The 24,357-nt window shown below is 40.3% G+C and overlaps 1 protein-coding gene across 4 annotated transcripts in view; it reads right to left on the bottom strand.

Moving 5' to 3' along the window:
• Positions 1–15,662, bottom strand: part of LOC123970881 (cadherin-2-like) — a 127,155-nt gene extending 111,493 nt beyond the window's left edge. Inside the window, exons 1-3 of one of the 4 annotated variants that reach the window (XM_046049257.1) lie at positions 15,057–15,129; positions 8,444–8,573; positions 7,369–7,507 (exon numbers count right to left, since the gene is read on the bottom strand). In XM_046049257.1, the coding sequence (XP_045905213.1) occupies positions 7,369–7,408 (40 nt within the window). In that variant the 5' untranslated portion in view covers positions 7,409–7,507; positions 8,444–8,573; positions 15,057–15,129. Of the gene's footprint in view, positions 1–7,368; positions 7,508–7,586; positions 7,647–8,443; positions 8,574–15,056; positions 15,130–15,491 lie in introns of those variants that run through there. The other 3 variants (XM_046049254.1, XM_046049258.1, XM_046049256.1) reach the window with 3 other exon arrangements.
• Positions 15,663–24,357: the final 8,695 nt, after the last annotated feature.

Below are 24,357 nucleotides of genomic sequence, written 5' to 3'. Positions count from 1 at the left end.
TAGTCTTAGAGATTCCTCTGGCTCATTCTGAGCTCAGGAAAATGGCCTTTAAATATAATGCTGCGCATTGTTTGAATAAATTACTCCAACACAGCTGATTCAAATGATCAACTCGTTTTGAACTCCTGAAGCTGCTGGATAACAAGCTGATCATTTAAATCAGCTGTGCTGCCAGCAGAGCTTTGGGAAATGCTAGTCTAGTGTTTTAGTGTCAAACTTATGATGTGCCCGACCGACTACCTACTATCTCTGCAGTATAACAATGTCAAAACCGCTGTGCATGAACATTATTCAGACAGCTTTCTCTCTAATGTACAGTATTTGGCTAAGCAAATTCTGTATTCTGTATCTGTATTATTATTTTATAGGAGAGTGTTGGCTGGTACATTTAAGGTGACATGATGCTGAATTTTATATACTGTAACAGGGTTACAAATGGTGTTCCACCAAAGCAGAAGAATCTCATATAATCTGTCATGGTAGTCTTAAAACATATAGAAAGGTCCTCAGTAATGCCAGGGCAGCCTTTTACTAATGATTAATAGAGGAAAATAAGAACAACTTCTTTTCAGCACTGTAGCCAGGCTGACAGAGAGTCACAGCTCTATTGAGCCATGCATCCCTAGAACTCAGTAGTAACGACTATATGAGCTTCTTTAATGATAAAATTCAAATTTTTAGAGACAAAATGAATCACCTCCTGCCCTCAACTGGTACTGATTTATCTTCAAACTCAGGAACCATAGAAAAAGTTGTATAACCTGATATGTAACCTATATATATTTAGACTGCTTTTCTCCCATCGTTCTTCACCAAATAATTTCAATGATTTCTTCATCCAAGCCATCAGCTTGCCTCTCTCAACCAGGCTGCTTGAAGAAGTTTTACTCTCGGTCAGCACTTCTTTACAAGATATGATAAATATGTCAACAAACTATTTACCACAGTCCTTTAAAGTAGCTGGAATTAAACCTCTTCTTAAAAAGACCACTCTTGATCCAGGAGTTTTAGCTAACTAAAGACCTATATCTAACCTTCCCTTTCTCTCTAAGATCCTTGAGAAAGCAGTCACACAACAGCTGTGTGACTTTCTACATAGCAATAGTTTATTTGAGGATTTTCAGTCAGGATTTAGAGTTCATCATAGCACAGAGACAGCACTGGTCAAAATTACAAATGACTTCCTAATTTCATCAGAAAAACGACTTGTCTCTGTACTCGTTTGTTAGATCTTAGTGCTGCCTTTCACACAATTGACCATCACAACCTATAACATAAAAAAGAATATTAAATTGGCATTAAAGGAACCATTCTAAGCTGATTTAAGACCTGTTTATTAAATAGATCTCTTTGTTCACGTTAACGATGAATCCTCCGTGCACGCCAAAGTTAGTCTCCTCTCTCCTCCTGTCGCTTTCTGCAGGTGTTTCTGGCTCTGGAGCTGCAGAATCTGGATCTGCGGTTGCGGGCTTCCTGCTACCCCCATGTTCCTGCTCAACACCCGCTGCTATTATTATTATTATTATTATTAGTCCTATTATTATTATCAGTAATATTGCGATCATTATTAGTACTGTTATTCCTTTTCATTGATGTCTGTACCACTACTCCCTTTCTATGTGCAAATTGCGTTGGGCTGCTTTTCTTCTCTCTTGCCTCTGTCGTCAAGTGCTTGCTCATGGTGGGAATTGTTGGGTCTCTGTTAATAATATCACAAAGAGTACGGTCTAGACCTACTCTGTATGTTCAATCTGTTGTCGGTTATGCTATAAAAATTTAATTGAACTAAACTGAATTTGTCCTCAGAGTGTTGCTCACCAAAACACTGGAATTAAACCTTTGGGCACCAGAAAAATACAGATGACTTTCTACTGAGATTGATAACCCTGTAGTATCTTTTAGGCCATTGCAGGCAATGGCACAAATTAGTGAGATGGATAGTTTTATGACACTGAGTTAAATATCTGATAGACAGGTGCTTCTTCACATTGATGCTGTAAATCTACTATATTATCCAATCCAGATATTCCAATCTGGTTATTTTATCTATAAATCAGCTAAATTTCTAGAACATTTACTGTATCAATACAAATGTCTACATTCATAAAAATATGTTATTTATATAGCCACCTAACTGCTAGTTGCTAGATATTTTGATTTGAAAGTGCAACTGATGTGGTGAACAAAGCACTGGACAGAAGAATGGACATCCATCCACCCATCCTTAAGATAAAAGGAATCATTTATACCAGTGGTACAAATTGAGTACTTTCTCCTACAACATTTAAGTAACAAACACTGCATTGTATTCAGAAGAGCAATAGCAATGGACATCCTATTGCTAAGATGTTAACAAGCCCCTAAGAGACAAAACAATGGCAAGAGCAGGAATCAGTTGAGAGGAAAGAAAGAGTGGGACTGATTCAGATAGAGAGAGAGGGAACCAGAGAGAGAGAGCTCTCATTCTGTATCTCATCCCCTTTTCCCAAATGTGACTGCGAGGGGAGACAGTGATATATGAGGCTAGAATAAAGTAGGGCAATCCCCTGCATGACAAGAGAAGGGAAAGAAACGGGAAAAGAAAGGAAGAGGCAACGAGAGGGGCACTTAGAGGGAGGATGTGGGCAGATGAATGTGCTCTGTGCGGGATGGGGGTTTCCATGGCTGGGTATGACAGCGCTGACCAGCAGCCAGCTGTACGAGCCCAACTGACACGCACTGCCTTAATAGGAAGGAAGGATGGGAAGGTCAGAGAAGGTCAGCCCTGCAGAATTCCACAGGAAGTACAGGATAGCTACTGACCTCAGCCTGACTCTCTCTCACACACACAAACACACAGAGACACACACACACACACACACACACACACTGTACATGCATGCAAACACAGCATAAACAAGCTCTGGAGCTCAAATAAACACACACAAGTACAACTCATCTTTTCTGTAGTCTTAGTCACATGAACACACATGATCACTGACTGAACTGCTGGTCTGCAGCAGCTGAATCAACCTTCCATTCCTGTTCTCTGTCCCACACACACACCAACGTGACTCAGCCACGACTGCTTTTAGGCACTTTCCTATCAGGATTTAATAATTAGAATGTTTGCTGAATAGTTTTGTTAACAAGACAATGTTAGCTTTAATGCTAATCAAGCCCACTGGAACCTAATCACTGTAACAGTAGTGCTCGCCGTTATGTGACATTTTCAATACTAGTGCTGATAGGATACATGGGTTTTGGTACTGATACTACCTTACTTTAAGAAAATATGGATTTTTATATCTTTGATTTGACTTGAAGCTGTACTAGGTGCTACAAACATGTCAGCCAGGATCAAAGTATTGCGGCACCATACCAAGCCCTACTTCTTTGATATTATTTGTAATTATCCAAAGTCCCGAGCTGATCTCCAGAATAGAGACTGGTCCAGATTCTAGGAATTTTTGATGGAGCAGGACAGGCTATTTTAAAACCTGATCTGTTTCCAGGGCAACTGTTTGTTAAAAGATTGATATAGACTCAAGATAGGACTCAAATGCAAAAAGCCAGAAGACAGTATCTGAAACAAAAGACTGTATCATAAAACCTTCACTGCTACTTCCTCCTCCTGTCTGTCTCTCAGTCTGACCAAGTCTCCACCTCTAACCTCCTTTCCTTCACAGCTCACCCCCGACACTCTGTCTGTCTGTTTAATTATGTCTCTCGCCTCCATCCCCTCATTAATAATTCAGTCTTCCTCTGCTCCAATTAAATAATTAACAGCGCCCAGAGCCATCAGATTGTAACCAACCAAAGACACCCTGTGCTGGTCTTTGAACGGCTCACTCCTTACATCCTGCTGCCAATACACCTCGCTGACTTTGTGTGATTATGGAGAGAAAAAGTCCTATTTCATTTGGAAACATATCATATAAAACACAAGAACAAACAGTATTGTGTTAGTTTTGTGAACTTTGTCTAATAATGTACCGCTTTCCATTAATATCCAGCAAAGTTTCAGCCGATGTTAAACACTGATCTAAATCAATGTTCCTGATACATTTAGCTACATGTAGCATGTTCAGAGCCGTTGGTTCAGTTTATCACTTAATACTGGCAAATACAATCTCCAATTAGCTATCTTACTATGAATAGTTTAAGTTGAAGTTTATTCTGTCATTGCAACTATAAAAAAAACACACAGCTGTTTCCCAAGTTAGAATATTTACAATTCTGGTCACCAGGTTCATGCAACTGGTTTTGTTTCTGGTTTGGAACCCATACGTCTTGTTTATTGTGTAACGTCAACTACTGACGTAACTACGCTTGCAGTAGCCTGGTTTATTCGCTCCAAACCAGCTGATGGAAACGCACATATTTTGGACATCCTTTTTTTGCGACATTTCAAAAGTACTCTTAAAATTCTCATGACAATTACATGGAAACATGGCTTTTGAAAGTGTCAAAGCTCTGAGACAACACCACTAGCAGCACCCAAAAACAAGTTCACAGCTGGTTGAATGTACACAACGCACTGAATACAATTTGTATCTATCCTGATTGACAGCAACTTGTCCATCACATGGTAGCCCCGCCCTAAAGCTTCTTTCTTGCCTTCTGGTCTATTTTCCTCTAAATGGGACTATAGTTTACTGAATGAACATCATGCTGTGTTGAACAAGACTGGAAACTAGCAACTGAGAGCATAAACTAATTAGGAAAGTTTTTACTGATGTAATAAATCAGCTGAGAAGTAGGGTCATTTTACCATAGACTTCTATACAATCTGACTTCTTTTTGCAACCAGTTGAGTCACCCCCTTCTGCCCATTAAAAAGAATGCAGGTTTAAGGCACTCCGCTTTGCCTTCACCTTTCAGACCTGGAGGTTGCCGCTTGGTTACACTGTAAAACAACATGTTTCTGAACGCCCTTCACCTACAAAAACACACACACACACCACGGGAATCACAGACAAACACATTGAAACACTCTCATCTCCGCCGCTCTGTCAGCTTCAGTCACTGTTGCCTTGTTACACTTCACAGAGCCCATACAAGCCCACTGAAGCACACAAAGATGTGAGCACACTCACTCTTTTTGCCGGGTACATCAGTGTGGTTAGATAAAGCCAGTTTGGCTGTTTTATACCTTCCTGCAGGATAAAATCACAAAAACTGATTTTATTGTACTTTCTGACCTTTATTACTCTCTAGAGCAAAACATTTGTGTGCATGCAGTTCCTCTGTTAAACTGAAGAGCAGCTCAGCGGTAGATGTTGATTGAATTTGCAGGAAAGTCCAGGAATTCAAACGGGGCCAAAGCCCGCGACACAACCCTCATCAGAGCAATAAGCAACAATGAAGCCAAACTATCTGTGTTTGGCACTGCAGCGAGTCTAGTAACACCATCACACTCAAAAACAATGCATTTAGACAGCTACCAGCAAACACACAACAGATAGACTATCAACACACATCTCTCCCAGTGCAGACACATTCAGACACGAGGCTGAGAAAAAACATGGCAGACCAATGAGAAACAGCTCCGTTCACACTCACTCTCTCACCCTGTCTACAAGTGTACACTGCGTATTGATCAGCCTGCTGCTGATACCCCAAGGCCCAGTAAATGATACTGATCACTCCAACCCCTCTGACACACAGCGTAGAGAAACATCCTGCTTGGTTAGGTAGACTACAGCATTTGTGACCCATGGTAACATGCTTCTGCAGACTATGGTTGGACTACATGGGTTTTTGAAGGCCTGCAGTCATATTTTGGAACTGAAGAAGAAATATCGTATAGTCTTGATTCTACACATTCAGTAGTACTCCATCCAGAGTTTGTCTTAAAGCATTTTATTGATTAAAATTGACATGGTTTTCATCATTGATGTGCTTTATGGCAGTCATGACCTAACCGGATGACTTCATTTTTGTTGTCATGGTAACTGTAAGGCAGTTGCTTTTTGTAAAAGGCAGCAGTCATCCTTTTTGGTGTCAGATCTAAAATGCTTCCACACTAGGGATGAAGTCGCAATCGGAATTGCGATTTGAAAGGACGCGATCAGCTAATCGTGAAGTGGCGATTAAAAATGTAGGTTAATTATACAGAGCATCTGACCTGTTTTAAACAGTCATGCAGTTACACATACATTCCGATGTCATCTCTGTGTGACAACGTCACACCACCCTGTGCCTCCTGCTACGGTCCTACTCACCAATCACAGCGGGCACAGGGTGTGTACATTTTACAACAACAAACCAAACTAGAGGAAAACGTGTGGGAAAATGCCGTCAGCCGAACCCACAGAGGCAGCGGCTGCTCCGTGGTTTTGTTCAGTCCTCTGCCCAGGGTGTCAACTCACTCTGGAAGAGTTTCAGCAGCTCAGCGTTTAGCCTGCCCCCCATTGTTGACGAATTTCAGAATAAGAGCGTTTTGCCTGACTGATTTTCCTGACTTGTTCGGATTTTGTCGATTTCTTCAGTTGTCCTTGATTTTTGTGCTTCTACCATTGTTAAGTAGGCTACATAGTTAAATTGTTTCTTTTTTGACTGTGTCTATTGTTAATATGCGATCGCACAGGGTGTTCTATTTTGAAAATCATGCCACATCACAGTTTTGATGGTGTCTCATGTTGAAATGCTCCATAACATGTTTTATCTATTACACAGTGTATATTTTACCTTCCTTTTTTTTTTAAATCGCAAATCAAATCGTAATCGCAATATCTGGCAGACAAATCGCAGTTAGATTTTTTCCCCTCAATCGTTCTGCCCTAACTACGTGAAACGTTTGGTGTCATGGTTATCTGCTCATAGCTCCCCAGTTTCCTCTGGTTTCCATTGACAAAGAGAACAACCAATAGGGCAGCGGGGCATGCAATAATCACACTGACATGCATTTAACGACACAGCCCTCTAATGATCTCAGTCTTCACCAGGTTCTTTTCCAAAGCAGTAATGACACTGCTTAAACCAGTATTTAATAACAATATTTTCTTGTGGCATGGAGTAGTTCATTCACCAAGAATAAAAACCACCATCCAACATCTTCCAAGAAAAGCGGTTTCACAAAACAATCAGAGGAAGCTCAATACACCAATCACAGTCATGTTTCATCACAATATTTAAACCATAGTATTCAGGACGGCACAGACTGGACCACATTTGTCTTAACACAGGGACGGTATTGGCTTAGTATGTCAGTCCAATCCTACTCACAAAGGTCAGTCCCCTTGAAGCCCCATAATGGTTCAAATATCAGCAGGACTCTTAAACAACCCCCACCCAACACCTGTCCCCTCTCCAAACTTATGGTGTGTGTGTGTGTGTGTGTGTGTGTGTGTGTGTGTGTGTGTGTGTGTGTGTGTGTGTACTGACCGTTGAGGACGGCTTGTCCCTCTGCCAGCTCTTGGTCCATTTCGATGATGTATTCCTTCTGAGTAAAGCCCCTTGTGCATGGCAACGGCCCCTGCTTGCTTGACAACGAACGCTTGTCCTCTCCAGCCAGAACAACAACCTGGAGAGAGAAAGAAAAGAACAATGAAAGAGAATAAAAAGAATATTCATATTAGATTACATCTTGATGCCCAACCAACCTCTTGACACAGATGTGTGTGTGACATTTTAATAACTTTTCTTCAAGCTGAAGGTTGACACTTTCTTCTGTATTCATTCATTTGCATCCATAACCTCAATCAAAATATGGAATAAACAATAAAACAAGTCTGCAAATTCTCCTTTTGTATAGCTGAGGCCTTTGACTGAAGCAGTGCACAAATTACACCGTGGCCTATTTTTTACTACTACACAAGCCCGAGCAGCCATGAATGCGCAAAACCTACATGCAAAACTATAGTATCAATACCTTTCAAATTCACATAGAGGATATTAAAGCCTGGGACAGCAAAGAAACAAAAATTCTTCACCGTTGTAATTGTTTACTTTGTTAAACTGACCAGACTGAGGTACATCCCACGACAACATGCCCACAGCCTCAAATGTTGGGTCAACAGCCACTCTAAACACAACACCCAATGCTCACTGCACAGTAAAACATTCTGGAGGTAACGTCACAATCTGTACACCATCACACCGTAGGCTACGCATCAACCTGTCACCAACCTACAAATATATCATTGAAACACCACATGCCTACATAATATGGCATTACTTATCAGATGTGGTACATCAAACTGGAAGCAGGTGCTTGCAGCACTATTAAATCTTTCACACACATGCAGCCCCACGCATGGACGACCACAGCAAGAACAGACAGCATTGTGTTAATTAGACTGAAATTATCGGAAAATGATATGCGTGAAGAAACATGCATTTTGAGTGCTTTAATATCAGCCTTTTATTCATGTCAGCAGCCTAAATACACAGGAAAACAGATATTATACTGAGAAAAACCAGTGGCACTGAAAATTAAGATATTTTAGAGTTCCCCTACATTTCTCAAATGAGGCTTTCTGGGAAGCTGATGTCTCTTTCAGGGGAGCCGAGCACCCCACATCCCCACCCATGTAGTTCCCTGGACTGAAGCCATATCCACTGATTGACACTTATTTGGTTTTCTGCCACTGTTAAGGCAGAATACAAACATGGGAAGAAGAAGAGCAGCAATTAACACAGACCAGTGGTTTAGTTTTCCACATTTTCTTAATGAGTTTGTCCAAAACAGTCCAAACCAACAGACCATGATTAATCATCATGAGGAGCAGCAGACAACTGGGTCAATTAATTTTGATGATAATTAGCGTCTAGACTTGTGTTTCTCCTGTTGTTTGAGTCCCGGCCCAACATGACCCCCCTTCCACCTCCTGTCCCACATACACACAGCAGCACAAAAGCATCTGCTGCAGTTCGATCATGCGCGTGTTCATGTGTGGGGGTGCTCTTCTGTGATTAAAGTAATGAAGCCAAGAAGGGGGGCTGTGATTTGCTTCCACTTAACCCAAAAACTTTAAACCCTCATGTCCTCGCTGCCCATCCTGACATGTTTGGAAGAGGTGGGGGAGGGGGGATTTAGCAAGGCTGGCTTTCATCTCTTCCCCTATTAGCATAAGGAAGGAGGGAGTAAACACACATAGCACAAGTAGGGCTGGATAATAAAACAATAACAATAATTATCGGAATATAATTTACACTATAATAAATGTTCAACAAATATTCTATAAATATTTGATTTTATTCACTAGAATAATTCACAAATTGGGACTTTTTATTAAGATGTTTATTTTGTTGAGGAAAAAGGACTGAAAAAAGCTTAAATTTTACTCGTGCATATTTGTTGACAAAGATTTTATCAGAATTGTTCTGAATGTTCTGCCTCAGATTTGTGAAGTGATCCACTGTTTGGCAACAAGTGTTGACCATAAAGAAAAGTTTAAACCACAATTAACCATCAGGTTTCTTCAACTTTCACTCAAGAGCAAAAATCAGCCTTTAAACTCTAAAGAAATAACGATTTGATACTTACTGATGGCCCTGATGTCGCAACACGTACTAATGGACCTTTCAGCAATTACATCCCCACGTACTGGTGACAGAGCGTTAACAAGGATGTGGTGGGTGATATATCTAAAAATGTTGTCACGATGAAAAATGCCATCTCAGATGATTTCGATAAATGTCAAATCATTATTTCTTTCAACTTTAATGCTCCTCAGTGAAGGTTAAATAAACCAGATGGTTTTGGGATACCCTGCAATGGACTGGCAACCTGTCCAGGGTGTACCCCGCCTTTCGCCCAATGTCAGCTGGGATTGGCTCTAGCCACCCCGCGACCCTGTACGCAGGATAAGCGGTTGACGATGGATGGATGGATGGTTTTGGGATGCTGTATCAAAGGCTGCAGTGAGGTCCAGGAGGATGAGGATGGAGAGTAGATCTGAATCAGATGCACAGAGGAGGTCATAGGTGATCTTGTTCTTAAGGTAGATCTGTAGTTGAGATGGTCTCAAGAACTTTGGACATAATTGCTAAGTTGGAAATAGGCCTGTACTTTGTTGTGGTCATTGCACTCTTAACCTGGTGTTTCCAGAGGTCTGATTATGGCAACTTTCAGTGAAGAGGAGACTGTACCAGTGGACAGAGAGATGTTTATAATGGAGGTTATCGAATGGAGGAAATGACAGACAAGCATGCTATAACTAGGGTGGTGGGGATTGGAACCAGGTACATATGGAGTTGTTGGACTAAGTAATAAGTTCAAATATGTGATTTTCAGTTGGAAGACTTAAGTCATGTAGTCATGACAATTGTTGATTGTAAGTTGGTCTGCATGATGTTAGCAGAGGCTAACTGCTCATGAAAAGCAGAGTTCTAGCATCCCCTTCACCTGTACTGGGGATATTTGCATAATATGAGGTTTTAGATATTGAGAGAGCATTTTTGTACATCAACATGTAACATTTATGCACAAGTCCAGCCTTGGTGTAGAGTCTCTCCAGGCCATTTTGGTCGTGACATCACATAATGCATTAACTATTATGTCTTTGGAACCACAAGAGTTGTGTAAAATGTGAGCGCAAATGGGGTAAAAAAACAAGTTCCTATAATAGTTTATATATGGTTTTAATTCACGGCTGAACAATTAATGGAAAATTATCGAAATCACAACGTGGCCTAGTCTTAAGCCAAACCTTAATATTTCAATGAAGCTGACAATTCAGGGACGTTTTCATGTTCATGTTTAAGGTGTTTCTGCCCTTCACAAGGCATTTAAACAGTATACAGTATAACAATAAATGAATGTATCCATTTGTTATCCCCACATTTGGTGTGAATTTCTCCCTGAAATGAAAAATGTAGGTCCCATGTATTGTTATTTTGTAAGTTTTAAGGGTTCTTACCCCCTCACACATCTAACTCTTTAAATTAAAAAACATTTAAACATTAGCCAATTTTAAATTCCTGCAGTTGCTGTTGTTGTCATATCATGTACGAAAATCGTAATCTTTTGTCAAAATATACCAGACACTATGGGCTGGATTTACTAACACCCCGAATAAAGAGCACAAAAGGGCGTGTGCATTCTAAAATATTGCAAGTGTAATTGTAGCACCTGTTATGGGTGATCAGCTAAGAATTATTGCGTAGATGACAACAGGTGCAAACACAATGGAAGTAGCAGTATTTAAATGAGGGTTTTGCATGGTTTAATGGTTTCTGCCCTGGAGAGTTGGGAGGGAAAGCAGACACTGCGTAAAAACCTTGGTTTGTTTCTTTGAGTGCGTCCTGAATATGTGGAAATCGCATGTACCTGCCCATCCTGCCTAAGATTGCACTAAGACTAAGACAGCACATCTGAAAAACTGCTTTGGGAAACCCCAGCAGAAACAGCTTCAGTATGCTGGAATGACCCAGACGCAAGGAGAGGGTGCAAAGTATGAGGGAGCCAGGGGTAGTAAGACATGAGAAAAGAAAATTGTGATGGGACTATACTGGGTCTATATTATTATTGACAGTATGCTTTCTGTCATTAATTTCTATATTTCTGTATCATCATGGATCATGTGTAAAATCAGGAGCGTCGTGCTTCATTCAGCCAGAGGGAACGATCACCGACCGTCCACAGCGTAGCTTTTTTTTTTTTTTTTTCCCTCTCTGCATCAAGCTGATGTGTGGTGAGGCTGCCGTGCATCACCCAGGTGGGTGCTACACATTGGTGGTCAAGGGTATTACGCAGCTGACTTTTAGGGAGGAGGGGAGTAGGAACCAGAGAGGAAGGCCTATCAAGGACGGTCAGATAAGGAAACCCTCTTATGAGTTATTTTTCAATGGGAACCTTCACCTAGCTGCAACATAATAAAATTATCAAACACTACACAGTGAAACACAGGCCTACAATAATGCAGCATAAAAGGTAAAACAGTAACCACAGTAAAATATAAAATTTCCATTAACTAAAGACAACAGCTAATCCAAAAACATAGGGTTGGGATGCTTGACCAGAAGACGAAGATGACTAGCCTCCGTTTGCACAGCTGTCATGGAGTCCCACACTGAAATTCTAAACGCACTGATCAGCAAAGTGTTGATTGAAGATTCTGACAAATGTTCACACAATTCATTCAACAGCCATGCTGAGTTGGAGAACAGTCTGAGTTGTCTGACCTTAAAACAGTATCTTTGCATCATATAAAATCTGAGTTCTGACAAGATAGCTTGCGCAATCTAATTCTGCTCTCTGAGCTAAGTAGATGGGTTCCCTCTTGAGCTAATGAACTCAACACAACTCCTCAGAAACATCTCACTGATGAACCTGTCTCTGAGCCTATAATTACCTCTGCCAATGATGTTAAGTTGACGGTGCTGTTTGTTTGATTGTTTGTGTGTCAACAAGATTACTGAGAAACCACTGGCCTGAATTTCATCAACACTGGTGGAAGGGTGTAGCATGGGCCAAGGGAGAACCCATTCAATTTTGCAGCGGATCTGAATCCGATTTTCCTACCAATGCAAAGTAAAAAAAAATGCACAGCTGAGATGATGAGGCATCAGCTAGGAAAAAAAAGATATTTTGACATTGTAATTCTAATTGTTTAGGAAATATATCCAGACAGATACACTGATTGCACTTGCAGATTTGCATTTCAAAGAGGACTAAACTATTGGCCTTGGTGGAGGTCTGCACTGCCCGAGTGCCCTTCTAATTTAAAATGTCATTACATTATTTTGCCACACATTAATCACATCATATACCACAATCGTTACTGCATTCAGAAGTGACAACCTTTTTTAATAACATTATTCAGTCCTGCACGGTGGGTAAAACTATACAGACAAATGTTTCCATGATGCAGGCAAAAAGTTAAACACACCCAGGCATCTGTTCCAGACCCCTTCCATATCTCTTCTAGCATACTGCATGAGTCAAATGTTTGCTATAACTTTAAAGTTTTCAGTGAGACGAATGAGAGGCACTCCAAGCGTTACTTGGAGCATCAATACAGTATTCTCCACACACTTAAACAACGTTCTGCCCATTGCTGTAACCGTATCGCCACACCTGATGTTCTTACATTCCACAACCACATACATTAGCATGCTTCAAAGGTGCCTTCATGTATAAATAGAAAACATACCATTAAAGCCTTCATAAGAAGATGAACATTGTGGCTAAGAAGCAACAAAAGCAAATGTATCAAAGGTTTGTATGGGGATTTAAGGTAATCCCTTGAGAGTGCTGACCCTGCTGTTTGGGACGTATGACATTGGTGATGGGTTTATTTTAGGACCTGACCTTTGACCCTTTGGCACAGCACTGTCCCCTCTCTATTGATTTGTCCACATGGTGTGGATCTCCTCTTTTTCTGCTGTCATTAAATCCTGCTCGAGGTACATTTACAAGCTTTGAGGCTCACACATGAAAATACACTGTCACAATGATTTGCCAGTACAGCAGTGTGTTAAGTATGTTGCTGTCTGCATTTCTTACAAATACAAATAACGCATCTGTAACATTGCTACTGACCACTTTCAAAGCATACCCTAGTTCATAAGATATATTTTACTGCAAGACAAAAGACCGAACATTAAGAGGACAACATGAGGAAGCACAACAATGAATGCAGGGCAAGGTGATGTAGTTAGTAAGGTTTCTAAATATCTGTTTTTTAATCTTCTAGTCAGTTATTGGCTTTCTTTCATTTCATTTAATATAATGAAATGTTATGGTGAAATGTTTTTCAGTGTACTGCTGAAATGACTCAAAACCCATTACGTTAAAACAAATAAAAGCTTATTTTGACTAATAAAAGCAAGTTCTCTGGATGTATAAAACCTTCTAAAGCCCACCGGGTCACAAGCTTGAGCTAGTTTTAAACTCCTTAGATTGCACATACAAATTTAAATGTTTAAACTTTCATTAATATGGATATGCAACACATAGTTACATCAGTTAGATTCTCCACAATTCAATCGTTCAGCTCATTTCACGGTAAAGAATAAAATCTGAATATATATCTATTCCTTGAATATTCCTTTAGTCAGTAAGGTCCACCGATCAAAAAAGAATCAAAAAGGTCTGTCAAAACTGAATCCAAGATGAAATAACAACAGAAACCTTCGGCATTCATCCTTTCTAAGGTAGGCTACCTTTTGATACTCTCTCTCTGTGCATCAAGTTGTCCTGAGCTGTTGTTCTGAGTTAGATCAAATCAATGATTTGTAATTGATATGCTATTTGATAGCCTAATTTTTATACAATAATATTCACATTGGTTTAAATTAACAATTTCATAGTAGCTTATTTCCCATCTTTGCTGAGCAAGAGTTGTGTGGGATAGGAATCAAAGGTCTGTCCCATTCAGACGCCTGTCCCTAATATAGGCAGGGTGAGTTCAGAGATTGAAGCAAATAAAAGCCATTCATCAAGTTTTACAGTAAATACTAAAACAAATGTTAGCCTACACTTAAGAACATGGTCAGTAGTAATTGCTACAATGCTAATGACAGTAAATGGAATGAAACGTGACAAATATTAGTATGGTCCTTTAAAAGTTATAGTCTTACTTGTGGAAATGGGCTGAACAGCAGGTGGCCTAAGCATCATCCCTGTCTGCACTGTAAGCCCCTTGTGTGTAGTGTTCTCTCTCACAAACAAAACCTGCACGTCAAACTCTATCCACAAATGTGGCAGTTCTCGCTTAATGCCAAACCTCCATTTAACACGATTTGAGACGTTTAGAAAATAGAAAATAGTCATGTGGTGCTGCACTTTATCTCAATCACACAATGCCCACTTTCACGATGGGTTCCTAGTCCCACAGCCCACACAGGCCAAATCCAACAGAGAAATACGGCTGAACGTTAGCTTAGACCAGCACACGCTGGGTCCACTCCGAGTGGCAGGTTTTACATTTAATGCAGAATTGTTCCAGGGCACATGACGAGGAGACTTGAGAATGTATACTGAAATACATACCGCTTGTAGCCTAACGTTACTCATTAAGGGACAGGGTGCCAAACTCAAGAACAGACACGACTCCTCAAACGTCTTAAACCCTAAAACACATAAAACTGCCATCTTTTCTAAATGGAGATCCACGTATTCTCACCACAAGAAAAACAACGCTACGGGTCTCAGTCTCTCTGGCTGAACTGGATTACAGCCCAACAAAAGTCAAGCATCTGATTGAGAGAACAACATGAGGAGGTGCCGGAACGGGCGATGGATGCGTAACCTGCGTAACGGTTCTTTCTAGCACACACGCTCGTGTTTGATCATACAAAGGAAGCATCGGGCTACAATTACGTTCTCCTGCATGTTTGACAAATTACTCATTGTGCAGCAGGACCAGGGCAGGTCTGGGATCACTATGTGAAATATAGGCTGCTTTTGACGGCCCTAATTTAGCGGAAGATAGCAGAGAATGAATATAAGAAGTCAAATGAAGTCGCGTCGCCCCTCTCTCTGGCTCCGCTTGTAACGGGCATCAGTCCCGCTGTGTGTCTGCTGCAGCCTCCGCTGGAAAACTGGGAAAATATTTTACCTGCAGAGCCGCCATCAGCATCCAAATCCCCCAAAGATGCATTTTGTGGTGTTTTAATTCCTCCTTCCTGAACCGACAGAGCCCGTCGCGCAGCGCTGGACGACAGATTTTTAATTCCCGGTAAACCCCGGTGGCATGAGCAGCCTTCCTCCTTCCAGCAGCCCTCCTCTGTCTGTCTGCTGTGCCCGGCTCAGCGGCACTCAAGCCTGCCTGCCCCTCCTGCCTCAGTGCCGCCCCCTAACGGTCATCAGGAGTACTGATCCCCGGCCGCAGGGAGGGCGGGTGATGACTTCTGGTTTATTGAGCCTGGATGGTATCAAACAAAAGTTCTCATAAAACAACACACCAGTTAGTTTATTGTAGACCAATTAACTGGTCCAGTTAGCACACATTATCAGAAAATCACAGCCAGTGTTTGGCTCCTGATACTCAAAGGTGATGTCAAAAGGTGATGGTGCAGTGGATATATAGTCTACTTTTGGTGTGAGAGACGGGGGTTCAATCCCCCACTGCGGCACATCCACTAACACGTCCCTGAGCAAGACCCTAGTTTCTTCAGAGGTGTGCTTCCAGCAGTAACATAATGTCAGCCACAGCAACTTGGATGTGCACAACCAAGGTCACAATCCTGATGGGCACCTGTCAATCAAGCCAACATTTAACTTCTCATTTAATACCAATAATTCAATAATAAAGCTGGGGATTGTTAAAAATATATATATATATGAGTATATGAGTCAAGTCCAGAGCTTTCTAAAGTCTGACAAAAGAACTTAATTTAGGCTTGACATTTCAGATATTTGTTTATGTTTAAACTCAGGGCATTTTGTGGAACAGCTAAGGGAGATCTAATGAAAGCTGCCTGACTCACAGACAGGAACTACAACTCAGAATTATCTTGTAAGTCCCCCAACTTTTATGGAAGTGCAATACTAACACACTGAAACTGAAAGAGTTAAAGGTCACTGTAATCAGCCCTCCTCTGTCCATTACTGGCTTTGAAGAGATCTTTCCTGGCATGTATCCAATGTAAAAGACGAACAGCATACACAGTTATAGCCTATGAGACTTCAGACTAATCAAGTGACTTTCCTCAAATCTTTCCTATTTCTAAAATGCTAGTTATGAGGATGCACCCATACATGTTCAATGTTTAATGTTTTGATGCTTTTATGTTCTGCGTGACAAATTGTCAGTTTTATACTCTGGCCCTGAGGAAACATGATTTTCTAATACCTATAAATAAACCTGCACTTACGCAGGGACGAGTAAAATTGTACCTTATTTCAACATTTCTCAACGCCTAATGTGGATGTGAAATTTTAGTATGAGTCATCCATCACTCAGCAAAGAACAGGGAGGTTATTTGTCATCCTCAAGCCGGGGAGTCTGAGGGTTCTGCACAGTATCTTAGCTGTTCCTAGGACTGCACTCTTCAACACTTGTACCTGGAATCTCCTGGAGCCACTCTTCCAGTATGGGGGTCACGGCCCCCAGTGCTCCTATTACCACTGTTGCTTTTACTCTCCACATTGTTTCTAGCTCGTCTTTCAGCCCTCAGTAGTTTTCCAGGTCCTCGTGTTCCTTCTGCTTGATGTTGCTGTCACTTGGTATTGCTACAACAATCACTACTGCCTTCTTCAACACAATGTCTGGTTGGTTAGCCATCAACAGTTTGTCAGTCTGGATCTTAATTAAATATATAACCCTGACTTTTATTTTAAGCAGTCTGATGCTTGTTTCTGATACGTTGTGACAGAGGCAGCAAAGTTTAAATGGAATTTAAGTAAAGCCAGCAAGAACTTTTAATGTCGTACTATCTAGCAGGCCTGCTTTCAGACCTACTGTATCTTACCTAAATTCTGTTTTTGTTAGCTTCATCTTAGGTTTCCCTGAATAAAGGGAACGTTTAGTGTTGGATAGCCACAGCAGCAGCCTAACATAATTGTGATTGGCCCCAGTGCAAATATTTTTGCATCATGGGTACATACACACAATGACTTCATGCGATCTCAAACCTGCAGCCCTTGATCAGCACCACGGTCAGCAGCCTAAGTGCCAAACGTAAATCTTACAGCCTGCCTTCGACTTAAACCTGCTGTCTCTGACTGTCAAACAACCGAAATAGCTTTCACCAGCCCACAGTAACAAATCAACACAAACTAGCTGACACAGTATGTAAGTAACCAAATAATATATTAATTTAATATGTTAACAATTAATATAAATAAAAAATAAAATGAATTATGGCCCCAGGACACTCCCGTGGGGGACCCCACAAGTTCTGGGTTAAGGACTAGAAATATAGCCTTAAAACATTAAACAGTAAGGGTGGGAAAATAATTATTTCTTAGTTGCATTGAAATTCTTTCTCAAGTCTGCACTCTGAGCTCCCCAAGCACTGACTTCCAGCTTAGCCAACTGCTCGTGTACTTCCATACACTGAGATGAAGCCACATTTTGTTCAGGAGGAGCAGAGTCCACTGAATATGATGTTAAGCAGTTTGATCTTGTTTAGTCTAATTAAGCGCTGTGAGAAGAGTGCTACACATCTTTTTTCTCTCACTGTGAAGGAAGCTAATGCTAAATGATGAATCAGTGCTCAGTTTCCTATTATTTTATACAGTTCATTTTATTATATCACTTTATTTAACCAGCATCCAGCAGATTGTCCTGTTATAAAATGAGTCTTGAGCTGATTTTCCAAAAGACTAATTTAGAATTTTACTGCACAGCACAGACAGGGAAAGAGAGCTGTACACAAGTCATACTGTGGACGCACAGATATTTCAACAACACAGCTAACCTAAGCAGTCACATTTCACACCTCTTTCTCATTTCTATTTTTCAAGTCATGTTGGAAAATATGACTCACTCATGCATGTTACCTCAGTGCCACCTTACCAGTTAGAGCTTCTGTGTTTATAAATAATAATAATAATGGAAGTAAATTCATCTGACTCTTTTGACAGTTACACAGCAGGAGAAACTAATGGAACCTAAAATCAAGTTGTAAAATCAAATGCGGTTTCAATTCAGGGTGTGAGACAACAGCCGTATTCAAACACAGAGGTGTAGTCACAAAATTCTGTTTTGGGTTGCACAAGTATAACTTCTCAATAGTCCAAAAAGGTTTCAATCAAAAGCAAACATACTGTATATGAATGAAGCACTGTTATGTGAAAAATCAGTGATGTCATCACGCCCTGGGGAAGTTTTCTGTTTGTACTGTGTTACTCACCTCTACTCATGTTTCAGATCACCTCTCTTCGTGCCCCTCCCCAGTCTGTGTAATTGTCTGCCTCGCCTTCATTACTTTCACCTGTTCCTTAATAGATTCCCTAGAGTATTTAAGTCATCTGCTTCCCAGTCTGCGTGCCAGATTGTATAGTATTTCTTGACTGTAATTTCAGTTATTGTACTTGTATAAGTGTTCATTGGACTTTCAACTGACAGATTACCTGTGTATCAAACCCCTGCTGTGGCGAATAAAGACTGTCCTACTGATGTTATAATAGGTATATGTTAAAAGTTATCTGCTATTAGTTTTAGTTGTTTCACCTGTTTCTCAGACATTGCTCTAAAAACTACAATACCCATGAACTTCAACCATTGTTGGCAAGGAAAAGATGCCAATAAGAGGTGTGAATCAGAAACTGAGGAATGTTTTGTGCAGTCACAGCACAAGAGTTCCAGAGTTGTCCATGTTTGTCCATCTATATGTATAATATGGAACCACTGTTAAATCATTTGTTTGAATAACCCACAAGGGGCCTCTCTGATGAGAGGGAAGGTTCAGACTGTCCAGTCATAAAGATTAAAAGACAGACAAGACAGTTAAGACTCTCATGGCAGCTTGGTTATAATAACTGGTCTAGTGGGAAGGAGGGTTGGCAAGCTGACACTCAGTTGCATTTGATGTGTGGAGGATTCTTCCTGGTACCAATGCTGTAATAAAATACATTTAAGACAAGGCTGACCAGAGAGTGTTTCTTTATTCATTACACTCTATATTAAAACTTAACGGGGCACTCCACCAATTATACATGCCAAAGCTTTGAGCAGTGATTCTCAGCCTGAGAAAAAAAAGATTTATAATGTGTTCTGTGGCTTCTGGAGCTTTACCAAGTCTTAGAAGATAACTCAATTGACATCACTTTCACATCACTGCCAGGCAGGTAGACTTTAAAAGCAGAGCTTCTAGAAAGAAAGGATACCTGTCATTCAGTCTTTCAGTTTCCAGCTTTTTTTTTTCTCTCACTGATAAAATAAGTCTTTGAATTAATGAAACTTTAAAAAAAAGTTCCTGTTTTATCCATTCACTGCAGGCTTCCAACCATTTCTTGGGGTTTTGGTTTGTGGTATTCTCCTGTTTTATTCCTGGTAATGTCCTTCCTTGTGTGTTTTGGCTACGATCAAAAAGTAAAAAAAAATCTCCTTCCCTAACCACCTTTCCTTGATGGAAAACGTCATGAGGTCAAGGAAAGATGTGAAGGAAAATTCATAAGGACTTAGGAAAAGAGGACTGCTGGGCTCAGAGAATCTAGGCGACGTAATTATGCGACGGCGGATGTTACTAATATGGCCTGCCGTGATGAAACTACAATGTTCTGAAGATGGACTACAAAAAGCGCATCTGTGACACTGCACCATCTAAAAGGTGGACAGCAAGGTGGAATATATTACCAAGATAGCAAAAAGTTAGCTTCCTCTTTCCCACAGAATGACAGCGTAACTGTGGCGAGAGAGGGAGCGAGAGGAGGCGCAGAGCAAATATATGCGCTGTGTGCAGTTCTTTGTTGAAGTACAATTTTACCCATTTTAAATAGTAAAAAAAAATAATCCAAAAATCAATATTTGGCGATCGGCGTTGATAATGTGCCATGCTGCAACAAATAAATCAGTGTGTGGGAAACACTGAAATAATACATTACATTTACTGTAGAGGTCATCCAGCTTGATCAATGCCTTTATGAAGGCCAGGGTGTCGGCATCTGTGATTGAAGTAAAATCAATTTATGATATTGCTGAAGGCTGAAAATACATAACGTGAACCTACACGCTACAACATTATCCTCACTTTGATCATATTACAAGACTAGTAACACAGCTCCCATGGGTCTCAGTTATTGTTGACAGTCCAAGACATGCATATTAGGGGGTTATGGCATGAGAGAGAAAAGGCTTAAAAGCCAGTGGTAACTTACATGGTGCTCAACATCCTTTATCCGTCATGGTCGGCGATTTCTTTTTTTTTATTGTAAAAAATTCAAATACAACACTTTATGGCATATTTAAACAATCCGAAACATAAAATGGTGTTGAAACAGCATCGGATAACAGCAAAACCAAAAGAAAACAAACCAAAAGAAAGAAGGAAATTTGGAGAGTCTTGTTCAAGTATCATAATGTGCTTCTATATTGCAAGGATTTTCCTAAATGGGGTCAATGGACTTTATCATTTGAGTTTGAGAATGTGCATCGCTTTAAATGTTGCCTCCGCAAAGAATTGTGGGACGGTATTCTCTCCTTTCCTTTCGTAAAGGATGGCCCTGTGATTACCTTATGTGTTTCACCTGTTTCCAGTTATCCTACCCTCCCTGTGTTTTATAGTCTTCCTGTCTTTGTCAGTCCGTCTCTCTCCCTTCCTTGTCAAGTGTCCCCTGTCTGCTTCCATTACATGTGTTGGACAGTTTGTGTATATAGTTTCCAGATAATTCTTTCCCCCCTTACCTGTAAGTTATATTCTAAATAAACCGTATACAGACATAGCACTATTGCTCCACTCTTGGGTCAGCTGGTCCTGCTGTTCCCCCCCAAATCCATGACATTAGCTCAGTTCTCAGACATTTCTGCAGATCAAACTGTTGAGACTTCATATTTGTTGGCAGCTTCAATTTCCTGCTGTTTTCCCTTCATAGCAACATGTCATAAGCTCAGTTGGTACCAGTACTTTAAATGTGCGCCTCCGGTGTGTGTGGAGCCAAAATTTAGACTTCAGTCATTTATTACTCATGACATTTGTCAGTTTCTATATTTCGGACACTGAAGTAAAAGAAAGTGAAAGCTGAAAGTCACAAACATTACAAGTTAGTGTTTGATTTTTTGAGGTTGTGGAAGATCTTTGTGGGCATACAGTACCTCTTACACTACAGTCCTGACTGCTGCAAACTGGATGACTGCTGTGTAGAACTGGACCAACAGCTGCTGAGGCAGCTAGAACTTCCTGAACTGGTGCAGGAGGTACATCCTCTCCTGGACTTTTTGATGATGAAATCAATGTTGGTTTCCCACCATAGGTCTTAGGAGATTGTTGAACTAAAAAACCTGTAGTGCCTGTATCTGTTTGTATGCAGAGTCATCAGCTCCAGACGGATGGTCCCCTGAGGTACACCTATTGCTGTAGATCAAGGTCATTACCAGGAGGCTTTTGAAGTTTTGACTCAAGACTGTGAAGTTGAACTAAAATATGAAAAATGTTGATCATAAGGACCAATATTCCTTCATTGTTTGTTTTCAACAGGTACATAAAAATGATTTCAGTATTTGTGTGTAAAAGATTTGTTTTAAAATATGTACAAACTAAAAAGTACATAAATAACACAGAATTTTTCCAGTGACAGGAGAACAACCGGTTGGCAGAATGAACTCTTTAATTTGCACAATAATGACCCTAAGCCATCATGTAATAAGAGCACAGATGGTACTCATGGTAACATTATTTAATAAAACCCAGCAAAGCCACCTCTGATACATGATTAAACATGTTAAGGACACTTCTCAGCCAAATGTTAATCGCATTGTGAAATCAAATTTCGAGTTCCACTTTAATCCACTTAATGAGCTGGCACCAGTGTGAAAACATTTACAGTTTTTCTCAGTTGCTTTGGCTTAATTCTCAAGTGACAGCTGAAGTCATCAAAACAATGTGAAATCCGTCACAACATTTTGTTACTTGTGCACAACAGAAATAGTTTCTCATTCTTTACCATTTGCAAATGTTTTAGCTCATTTTGACATGACTAAGCACTGTTGTCTACAACTTGAACAATATTGGCTGTATACGTCTTTGTGATCAAAACAGACTGTTTCTTCTCAGTTGAATAGTTTTACTCTCCAAAATATGTTAGAATTATTTCATTGTGTAAGTCATCACATGCAGAATAGTCTGCTAAATTGAAATTAGTTAAAGTGAAACTGGAACTTCAATAGCAAATGGGGAGTTTCTCACATCGTAGATGGAACGTGCTGTCCAGTTTACCTAACAGGTATAAAACACATCTACTGTAGACAGCTTGAGCACAACAGAGTTACTACAGTTTGTGGACATGGAGGACAGGCCTGCTTAGATAAACATTGAATGGGGACATCAGTCTGCCTATGAAGGAGGCATGCATGGCGGTGTGGCAGCAGAATATAGGAAGATGCAAAAGAGTGCAAAGGCACAGGTTAAATATGTGCCACACTTGTGGACCATGTTATAAACCATGGCCTTACAATGGCAGAGGCTGGTCCACAGTGTCATCGATCATCCACAACATTTCGCAGGTACAGGTATGTAATCATTCAATACTGTAATTCTTCATGCTTTGCATGCTTCATTGTAAATGCTTGTAACATACCTACTTTTGTAATACAAATTATGACAATTAATATTCAGAGAATATTAATTCATAAACCTCGAAACCACCGGAAATTCAGTTCGCCCAGGGTCTCCGGACCCCTGGGTAATGTTATAGTTTAATAATTACACAATTATTCAGTTAGCTAATAATCGCTCAATAATCTTAAATCAATCAGTCAATCTCATATCGAAGGGCATAAATCCTCCGTGACAGTGACTTGGAGGTGTGTGTGTATTTTAAACAATACACACACACTGTAATTTAGGTGAAATTTATTAACTAACTAAAAGTGGATATAAATGCGGTTAAATATACATCAAAGACATAAACAATGACTAAACAAACAGGATGCAGACAATGACAGTAAGGGTTCCAGGTGAATTTAGTTGGTCTAAGTTATTGTGGGGAAGGATTTGAATCGTAAGGGCAACTAAAACGCAAGTTAGATGATACTAACTCAGTTAAATTTGGCTGAGTTTTAAGGATAAAAGCTAAAGGAGTAACAGACTATTGGACATCAACTCAACCACAAAATGCCTTTGTTTTGCCTTACTGCATGTTGGTTCTCCCTGTCGGTTGGTGTTTGGCCGACCTCACAACTAGTTAGTTTGGCATGCCAGGACCGGCTTTTTACTAGCAGGTTTTCCTGGAGGTCCGGCTTCGGTCAGCTTAGGTTGAATATAGTAGTAATATAGTCTCAGTAACTTTAGACACATTCGCCATCAAATGTCCACACAGGCAGCAAAAATGTACATGCGCACTATGATTTTCTCACACATCACTTACTGTCTACCCATTTGGGCACAAGCTAGTATTACATCTTTGAAACCTCTGCAATCACTTTACAAACGAACTGTTAAAACTCTGGATAAGAAACCATGTATTTCTCATCACTGTCCAATATTACAAAAATATAGATTGCTCAGTTGGGATAATATGGTTAAATACTCAAATCTATGTCTTATTTATAAAATTATTCATGGTTTATCTTCCCCTCCCCTCCAACAGTTTGTCAATACCCGAACAGCTGATTCCTGCAGGACCAGAGGTGCAGCTAGGGGAGATTGTATCATTCCCTTTAGGAAAAGTGTATTTGGTCATACTGCTTTTTCTGTTCTAGCTGCTGCTGAGTGGAACCTCACCCCCATAACTATCAGAAATATAAACACGTATAGTTCATTTAAGATTCAGTTAAGGAAATGGCTTATTGATCATCAGAGCTGTCAACATTAACCTATTAC

This window comes from Micropterus dolomieu, linkage group LG05 (assembly GCF_021292245.1).
Source record: "Micropterus dolomieu isolate WLL.071019.BEF.003 ecotype Adirondacks linkage group LG05, ASM2129224v1, whole genome shotgun sequence".
NCBI lineage: Eukaryota > Metazoa > Chordata > Actinopteri > Centrarchiformes > Centrarchidae > Micropterus > Micropterus dolomieu.
Note: the sequence above shows the minus strand (reverse complement) of the source record. Positions and strands in the feature narration are given on the sequence as shown.